The 10,069-nt window shown below is 42.9% G+C and overlaps 1 protein-coding gene across 3 annotated transcripts in view; it reads left to right on the top strand.

Moving 5' to 3' along the window:
• The first annotated feature begins 312 nt into the window (after positions 1–312).
• TRDMT1 (tRNA aspartic acid methyltransferase 1) overlaps positions 313–10,069 on the top strand; it is a 34,911-nt gene continuing 25,154 nt past the window's right edge. For all 3 annotated transcript variants that reach the window (XM_084858995.1, XM_084858993.1, XM_084858994.1), the window contains exon 1: positions 313–402. Coding sequence is in view for 2 of the 3 variants with exons in the window: in XM_084858993.1 (XP_084715119.1) it covers positions 339–402 (64 nt within the window). In the remaining variant the exon portion in view is untranslated. The remainder of the gene's footprint in view (positions 403–10,069) is intronic.

Raw genomic sequence — 10,069 nt, 5'->3', positions numbered from 1 at the left:
TGGGGCTCAATTCTACGTATGTTTAGATATAAAAAAGAACTACGACTCCCAGCATGCCCTATAGCTTGGGACATGATGGGAGCGGTAGGGCTTGCTGTCTAAATATGCATGGGATTGCGCCCTTACGGGCTAGAAACTTGCGGGTTCTTAAAACATGCTGTGAGGTACGTAGGGCTATTTTCTGTCTAAACACGCGCAGGACTGCGCCCTTCCCGGGAAAGGCAGCGGGAACCGAAGAGCGCCGGAACAAATGGCGATCTGCTGCGTGCGGCTGTCGGCGGGGATGTTCCGATGGCCCCGGTTAGCGGCGCTGCGGAAGGAGGAGGAGGCGAGCGAGCATGGAGCCGGTCCGGGTGCTGGAGCTCTACAGCGGGATCGGAGGGATGCACCAGGCCCTGCGAGGTAGTGCTGCGTTTCCCGCCCTGAGCTGCTGCTGCAACAAAGCACGGGGCTCCTTGCGCGGCGTCGGGGCGGGGGAACGACGCGCGTCGGCCGCCCAGGCTCGGGGAAGCTGCAGCCACACAGGCCGGAAAGGCAGGCTTCCTTATGGCGAACGCTGCCACTAACCGGCTAGCCTTCGAGAGGCAGGGAGCGTATGGCGCTCCAGATAGTGTTGGACTGCAACCCCCGTCGTCCCGGGCTATTCCCCAGGCAGGCTAGGGCTGATGCGAGTTGCAGCCTAGCAACGTCAGGAGGGACACACGTTCCCCAGCCTCTTCACCAACCTCATGCCCTCCAGATGTGTCGGACTACAGCTCCCACTACCCCTGAGCCAGCGTGGACTGGGGCGGGGCGGGAATTGTAGTCCCAACGTCTGAGGGGCACCAGGGGAAAATGGTTTTGAAAGTCACTCTTCCCCAAAGTGGTGCCCTCCAGATATTTTGGTCTTCGACTAGCCCCAGTCACCAAGAGCAATGGTTAGGAATTGTGGGAGTTGTAGTCTAAAACCCCTGGAAGGCACCAAGGATTGCGGAAAAAGCTGCTTTAAGGTCCTTAAAGTTGAAGGACGATTGGCTGTTGTTTTTCCTTCTGCTCTGGAATTCCTTATCTTTCTGGGCTGCTGCTTTGGCTGCCAGCTCCTGGCCTTTTACAGTTTGATAGGAAAACCCCATTACCCTATGCACACAGTAAGGTTGCCAACTTTTTTTTAGTGGACTTGCTCCTGTGACATTAGCAGGAGCCTGTGAGACACAAGATGACTTTGCAAGCATGGCGATAAAAGTGATAGGGCATCCCCCTTCTCTCTTTCCCTGCCCCCCCCCCAAATGTTTTCCGTGCATCAGGATGCTTTTAAAGGCACTTTTAGACTGACTCAGCTCCAGTACATTGAACGTGCAATGATTTGGAAAACTATCTGTGTTTCTGGTCTCTCAGGCAGCAATCAATGCCAGAGAAAAGAAAAGGTGGTGATGTTTGGGTCTTTTTCAAGCATTTAATTGTTGTGAACCTCCCAGAGACCTTCAGCTGTTGGGCAGTAAGGAAATGTACTAAATGAAATAAATAATTATAAGTTAATAAATAATTGTGATTGTTTGGACCTATTCTAGGACTGCAGGAAGCTGCCTTATCACAAGTCTAACATCTAGAGCATCTAAGGGCACGATCCTATGCATGTTTAAACAGAAAGAAGTCCTACAACTTTATTTATTTATTACATTTATATCCCACCTTCCTTCCACTGTGGAACTCAAGGTGGGTACACGTGGTTCCCAGGTGGTCTCTCCTCCAAGCACTGACCAGACCCAGACCTGCTTAGCTTCAGCAAGGTGGCTGCCTCATGTGCCTTCAGACTATGCTCTGGAAGAACCAAGCTGGCTGGGGAATGCTGGGAGTTGTAGGACTTCTTGCTGTCTAAACATGCATAGGACTGCACCTTTACCCAGTATTGTCTCAAGCAGAGCTGCCAGGGGCTCTCCAGAGCCTCCCACAGAGGTCACCGCCTGCTACCTGGCCATCTAAAGTGGAGATTGCACAGGCTGGACCTGGGCCCTTCTGCACGTGAAGCGTCTCCCTTGTGAGAGAAGGTTACAGCAGCTGGGATTGTTTTAGCTTGGAAAAAGGAAGGGTAAGGGGAGACATGATAGAGTTCTACAAATTATGCATGATGTAGAGAATGTGGATAGGGAGGCATTTTTTCTCCCTCTCTCAAAATACTAGAACCCGGGGTCATCCCATGAAGTTGATTGGTGAGAGATTCAGGTCCCATAGGAGGAAGTACTTTTTCACATAGCACCTAGTCAAACTATGGAATTCGCTACCACAGGATGTAGTGATGGCTGCCAATTTGGATGGCTTTAATGGATGGGTTGGACAAATTCCTAGATGAAAAGGCTATCTGTGGCTACTAGTCCCGATGGCTATGTGCTACCTCCAGTACCAGAGGCAGTGATCCTATGTATACCAGTTGCTGGGAAACATGGGTGGGAGGGTGCTGTAGCATTCATGTCCTGCTTGTGGGTTTCCCATGGGCAGCTGGTTGGCCACTGTGTGAATAGAATGCTGGACTAGATGAGCCCTTGGTTGGATCCAGCATGGCCCTTCTTATGTCCTCTACTGCTGAGCTACAATCCCATCACCTGATCCAGAACTGCTCCCCAGTCCCGAGCACAGGGGCAAGGAAAGTGTGGCCCTTGAGACAGACAATTCTCATCAGCCCTAGCCAGCATGGCCAGTGGTCAGAGGTGATGGGAGTTGTCCAACAACATGTGGAGGCCCTATCCTGTCATGTTCCTAGCACATTCCCTGTCCTATCACATTCATATCACTCATGTGTCACATCCCATTGGCTCTGATTGGGCTCAGAATCTACATGTGCGGGGTGCTGTTGCCTGTGACCCTTGCCAACTTCATGGTTTTTGACAATTTCAGTTGGGGCCAGTAGGGACTCTGCATGGCTGACTCCCTGTAACGAGCGTAGATATGCCTAGTAGAGGCAGAAAGGGACTGGCTTTACTTGGCATCTGGTTAACGTCAATGGGAAGCAGATGCTGGATTAGATAGGCCTTTGGTCTCATCCAGCAGGGCTGGATAGCCCATTTATGGTCTACTTCTGCACACCTAGTTGGTCTCTATAGCATCTAGCTGGAGGGGCAGAAGATGATGCTGTCAAGATAGCTGGTCCAATCAACTGGAAGTGTTATATCCCCATAAACTAATGCAAGCTGCACCTACCTGTTCAGCAGGTGGGGGCAGGGGTGTTCCAAGACACATGAATAAAGTTTTTAAATGTTGACTATGATTAACTCCTAATTATCAGTCTGTCATATCAGTAGATGTAGTGGGGGGAGATCACCGTTACTTTAACAGAAGTGTTACAAATCTTTTTTTTCTGGAAAGCTTATCTGATTGTACATTCAGTCTGTTTACCCGCTTTTTCCCAATTTTGGCTGATGGCAGTGGAAAAACAGATTTAAAAAATGAGCCAGTGGATATCTTTCCTAGTAAAGCCAGCACAATTCATTGTATCCAAATTCAGAGGTAGCATTTTGCATAGCTGTCGCTACTCCCAAATTGTTAGTGAGCACCAAATCGTTAGTGAGCAAAAGTGGAACATTTTCTGTGGGTGGTACATATTTCCAAATATTTACAATACCTTCCATATCTGAACAAGGCGCTTTATGAAATTAATGGCTCTATCTGAATCACGTATAAATGCCTTCCAGAAGGGAGCAACAAGCTGCAACGTTATGAACATGTACTTGAGAGTAAGTCCTTCTGAACTCAATGAAACTTCTAAGAAAATACACACTGGATTAGGCTGTCCATTTAGAACCATGGAAAAAATAGTCTGTTCTAGTTTTTTATAGAATAATCATAGTAATGCTGTTTCCCTGTTTTTGTTCATCACCTGTGCAAAGTTCAGTAGCATGTAAAAGTTGGTAGGTTGGAAATACTTCGGGTGCAATCCTACGCTTGTTTATACAGAAGAAAGTCATACAACTCCCAGCATTCCCCAGCTAGCATGCAGGAGTTATAGGACTTTTTTCTGTCTAAACATGCATAGGATTGCACCCTTAGTAAGTGAAAAAGATCCTTTAAGGATTACAATGGGTTGAACATGGGCAATATGACACCCTTGAGACCCTTCTGTGTCGAAATATATTTACTAGCATCTTCACATAGACTGTTTTTATTTATTTATGTATATGATTTATTCGCTGCCCATCTGGCCGGCTACCCGGCCACTCTAGGCGGCATACAATACTAATAACACCTTAAAACCTTCTTGATTTCAGAAATACTTTCATGTCATTTCATTTGTTATATTTCTGTACCGCCGCATAGCCGAAGCTCTCTGGGCAGTTCACAAAAATTAAAAAAATTAAAATACATTACACGAAGTACAAAAGAGCATTTGCCTAATAACATGTAGACAGATAACACACAGAGACAACATATATCTAAAAATGATTTTTTAAACAATTGGCCAAAGACAGTCCAAGATGTAATTAAACTCATTATATGCTGCCAAATACCTGGGAGAAGAGAGCAGTTTTTAACTAGCACTGAAAACATAGTGTTGGTTCCAGGCAGGCCTCATTGGGGAGATCATTTCAAAATTGGGGGGGTCACCACCGAAAAGGCCTTTCTCATGTTGTTGCCGTCTGAGCCTCCCTTGAAGGAGGCACCTGGAGGAGGGCCTTGGATGCTGAGCATAGTGTACTTTAACATTGTAATGTAAAAATACTAATAGCCTGATACATTTAATTTATTTTATTGCATTTATATCCCACCTTTCCTCCAAGAAGGTGCCATACAAGGTTCTCTTCTCTCCCCCACACTGCCATTTTATCCTCACAACCCTGTGTGGTAGGTTAGGCGGAGAGAGAATGATGGCCCAATGTCACCCAATGAGATTAATGGTTTAGTATGGATTTGAACCTGGGAAATCTGAAGTCCTCAGTGAAGGTATTTATTTAATTTACTCATGATTTAAATAGGCGTTAAAACTGGGCTGTAAAGATTTAGGAAATAGGTGGACTGATTTACATCAAGGTGATTTTAATTACCTCTCCCCCAGCCAATCAAAATATTCTGTTTAAGTCAAGTTTCCCTAACGTATATACTCCCTGCACAAGTTTGAATACTAACTGGTTGCTTTAATAATTTAAACATGTTAGTTAGCAACTAAATATGACATTTGTACTATCTGGCGCAAAAGCCTTAGTCATCTAACAACTAGGGGAGTCTCAGAATATTAAACAGAATGCTATTCACTTCTGAATCTTCCATTTAAATCTTAGGCGCATGGATATTGATGATGAACAATTGTTGCCATGCTGTGAAGGCCAAAATTTACATTTCTTTTCTTGTGGGTGTGCATCAAATACATCAGTTATAATAAATCCAAACTTTATGGCTGAGTTCCTTTTGTAATCCTACTAACTGGAGCAGATCATACAGAACTTGGTCTGTACGAGAAACTTGTGCACTTATTTGGTGGGGTGGCTCCAGAGACACTCGATGGGTTAAATGCCAATTGAAATTTAAATAACAAATGACAGTGGCATCATTTGCATTCTGGTGTCCTTGAGAAATGTATGGTAAACTTTTAAAAAGGAGCATGATGGTGTTTGGATGGCTCGTTGCTATAAAATTTTTGTCACACTTCCATATTAACTATAAAACTCAGTATTTGTTTTGAACAATTAATACCTGGGAAGAGAAACAGATCTTTGTTTAAGCTAATTTTGTAGAGAAGGTTGGAGCGTGTGGGTTAAGGTATATGCATTAATTTGTTCCCATTTTGTGAAATATTTATTTATTCATTCATTCATTCCAACCTGGCAGAGTCCCTTCATTGTTTTTCTCATAATCATCTGGTTTCAGTTTCTTTGCTTTCTTTGCTCTTTTAAGCTGGAAAGTAAAGACAACTATGTTTACATTTTTACTTTTGGGGGAAAACTGTCCTTGCAATGCTCTTAAAAAGAGCACTGCTGATGGCAAAGGTATCAAACCGTTGATTCTGGACAAGTCTAATTTGATGGAATATGAGCTGCAGAAAGTACTTACTCTTTAGATGAGCTGAATCTGGGGTTGGCCTCACTTGACCTATGGTATCTCTCTCACAGCATTGCTCTGGTGCCAGATGCAAGGTTGGGGGTCTCCATTGTTGAGAAGACAGCAACAGCAGTCCCATTTCTGTGCTGATGGGCTATTTGCTATTAGCCTCTTGGTGATCTCAGTGCTGCTTGACTGGGTGAAAGGCTGTACATGTCTAAGGCTTTTACCAGTTTCCCACTGTTTTCCCCACCACTGTGTTAACCAGACCACAGAGAACCTCTGCTACAGGGCGTGGGGAGGGGAATGTGTCCATTGATGTGTGAAATTTGCATGGATATTGATAGGTTGCCTTCAAAAAGAGAACATAACATGCACGCACACAGATCTGTTCATCGTAGCAACCTACCCAAGTCAAGAATGTTTTGTCTTCTTGTCTTTCCTCTTCTTTCCTTCTAGGTATGTTATATATTCCTTCCAAGTGAAACCGACAGAAGCTAGTTGCATTAGTCTAGTCAATTTCACTGCTCTTGGAATTTTCTAGAGTATGGCTTGTGATTAAAAAGCCCTTGCTGAGCAGGGTGATCATGTTGTAATTCTTGCCATGGGAAGAATTGCATTACAAGGAACAGCATATTTCATGTGATAAAAATAATCATGTGATTTTTTAATTTGTAGATCAACTGTTATTGTCTCTGTGGGGTTTTTTTTCACATTCAGAGATTTACTGATTTACTGGTTTCTTAAAGGATTGTAACCTTTCCCCCACTAATTGTGTTTTAAAAGCATATGTAAGAAAATGGCCAGAACATAGCCACAGATATGTCTCTGTAGTGTACAACTTGGCATCTTGGTTACTGCCAAATAGCATTTAAAAATCTGGACAGGGTAAATAAAACACATATCAAGGAAATATCCCTTCTTTCCAGTGCATCATAATCTAGTTTATGGGGTCTCCCACCCACAGACCCCTCCAATGGCACCTGTGGAGGGGTCCCCAACCGACAAAACTTTTCCCCTGGTTTTTTTAAATATACGTACATGTCTTTGTATGTATCCATAGAAATAAATACATATGAAATCCATACGACTTTCTAGCAATTATACGTAGGCTTCAACAAAAGCAGACCAAATATCCAAATAAGTATCCCTTTGAAGGTGGCATCTATATGCCACCCATTCAAATATTGAAAGCATTGTAAGGTCCTCAGTCCATTGCGTTGTAAGAGGTGACTGTTTATCCTTCCAATGTTGTAGTATCAGTCTCTTAGCTGTCAAAAATGTGTGCAGAATCAATTTATGCTGGCATTTGTTAATTTCCATGAAGCAGGTAAATAATTTAAAAGAGCATGTATATCAGTGAGTATTAAAGACTGTTCCAGTCCAAAATTTATCTGTGTAATAATCTCCTCCCCAAAAGAAGCAACTACTGGACATTGCCAAAGCATATGTTTGAAAGAAGCATTAGTGTATTTATTGCACTGCCAGTAATTAACCAAAGTAGACAATCCCTTATTAAAGAGATGTTGTGGTAGTCATGTCCAGTAGTCATGAAACAAAAGATTTTGCTGAATAAAATGCAGCCTAAGATCCATAGACATGACAGGTAGATGCCCAAGCAGTGATCCACTGATTAGGTATTTTGTGGTGGTGCCCACAGCAGTTTCTCAAATTCACAAATATGCCCACGGGTCCAAAAAGGTTGGGGACCCTTGATCTAGCTATTGTGTTGGTGTTAGATACCACATTGTAGACTTTACATTTGTTTACATATTGAGAATTGATCTGCTGAAGCTGCTTTATTACCCCACACTAGGTGTCAGTGTTAACTTACCTGATTTGTAATCTCAGGTATTGTGGTTATCCCTGTAGGAGAGCATGGTATATACATGAGATTAATATAGGTACAAAATACTATTATTGCTACTTGTCTAGAATGTTAAGCGAGACAATAAAATGTGATTATTTTAGAAATGTTTATTGCAGTTGGGTTTTTATATCTGATCACCTGTTGTCTCTTCCCCAAGAGATTTACATCATGTTTACTATTAAGTATGAGAAGCAATGCTGCCAAACCTCTTGAATATGCAGGATTACTTGAATTTAAGCTTTGAGGTGCAGGCTCAGTTCATAGCCATCAAATATAGTTCTTCCTTGCTTTAATTTTAGTTAGAAGTAGAGTTGCCACTTCTTCTTTTTTACTGCTTCTGTAACTGTAGAATATGTAAATATAGCACATGAAAATTTTATCACTTATATCCAGGGCAGAAAAAAACTTCACCAAGCTTAATTTGAGTATCTTAGGCTGCTGTGATCAGGGCCTATAAAAAGGTGGCTGTTCTAGATATGAGCCTTACCAGTTTTTATGAAATAAGTGTCATTGTTGTGGTCTTGAGCATGAAATGTGTTTGTGGTAATAATAGTGGCTGTGGGCAGTGCTGCAATTCATAGGTCACTGAACCCATTACGTTTGGGCTTTTTGAAAGCTTCAAAAATGGGCTCAAGTTGACAGCAATATTAAGGTCCTATAGCCCTTCTTTTGGCTGCTAAGTGCCTTTTGCGTGTGTGCACCAAAACTGAGGCTTACAGCTTGATCCTATGTATATTGACACAAAAACTGTATTTTCTGTCCAGGAAGAAAATGTAGAAGTCACCATAGTGTGTCATTTATTTTTCCAAAGAAGGCATTTCTTGTTTGCTCTGGTGGCAGCCATTTTGGGTGCATTGCAGCTTTTGCCTGACTCACAGCTCCTGTGCAAAGGTAGACACAATTGCTGAGGACTGGATAGTCTGATGTGGTGGTGTTTACTTTTTTTTCCTGTCCCAGGGCAAGCATGAGGTAGTCAGATGTGATGACCCTAGGCATAGTTGAAAGGAAGTAGACCCATGGAACTCAATGGGAATTATTTCTAGGTAAATCCATAAATACCCATAGGATCAGGCATAACCAGACTTATCTTTCTTATGGCTCCTCCCCACTCTTCCTCCCAGGCTAAGATGTGTGCTGATCATGTACTGTGGCAGAGCTTCACAGCTACAAATTCGAGGAACTAGAAGAACCCTTTGACAGCTCTGCAAAAGCTCACACAGCGTTCAGGTCACTCATCAGAACTAACTAAAAGAGAATCAGCCTTTCCCCTCCCTCTTGCAAAGTTCCCTCTTTCCTCTGGAGCTTTATTAAAGAGGCATTAACCCATTCATAGTCTTAACACCCTTGTCTGCTCTACGCAAAGAGAGAACTCCAAATGGATGTCCCACAGGCAGTGGCTCCCACCATGGTCACCCTCAATTCTGATTTCCATTTCCCTTTTCCATCTTCCTACCCAGATTTCCACAAGCTGTAAGTATTCCAAAAGGTCAAACAAGCTCACCAAAAACATCCTTGTTCATTGCTGCTACTCAGGGAAACTGCTCCGACATTCTAGGCAAAATCTATACCTTAAAAAGCACACTGGTCTTATTGATTTATTTTAAGAAACAAACTTACTTCTGAAGCTGAAGGTACCTTGAGAAGCATCTCTGCTTTTCTACATGAGGGATTTATTGTGCGCTTGTAATTCCTTACTCATGGTTGTTTACGGGTTCTTTAGATGACATCGTGTTTCTTCATTTTCGCTTCTGCTTTTTCAGAGCACTTTTTTTTTTTTTTTTAGAACTGGGAAAATAGGGTATTATTTCTGAAAGCACTGTTTCTACTTGTCTATTGTCTTCTACTTGAAAAGCAGGAAAAGAAAAGCTCTTTGTGTTGAGCTCAGATCTCAGTTCTGCAATGAAACTGAAAGGAAATACAGCAATTAACAGCCTCATGTAGAAAAGCTCTCAGAAAGCAAACGTGATTGCAGGGCAGGTTGACTTGGGAGAAGACAGTGCTTCAGATATCTTGGTTCCAGACTGAGAGATCCATACAGCCCTTTTTGAGGGGAATTCAGAGGAGCATACGAGGGTCTTATTCTGTTCTTCAGTGGTTCTGTGGGGGTGTCATTTAATGGGCTCAAGTTAGAGGAAGCCAGATTCCGGCTGAACATCAGGAGAAACTTCCTGACTGTTAGAGCAATACGACAATGGAACC

Source organism: Heloderma suspectum, chromosome 5 (assembly GCF_057233095.1).
Source record: "Heloderma suspectum isolate Gila_16-S chromosome 5, 16-S_ref, whole genome shotgun sequence".
NCBI classification, from domain to species: Eukaryota; Metazoa; Chordata; class Lepidosauria; order Squamata; family Helodermatidae; genus Heloderma; species Heloderma suspectum.
The sequence above is the reverse complement of the archived record's forward strand: the minus strand, read 5'-3'. Positions and strand labels throughout refer to the sequence as shown.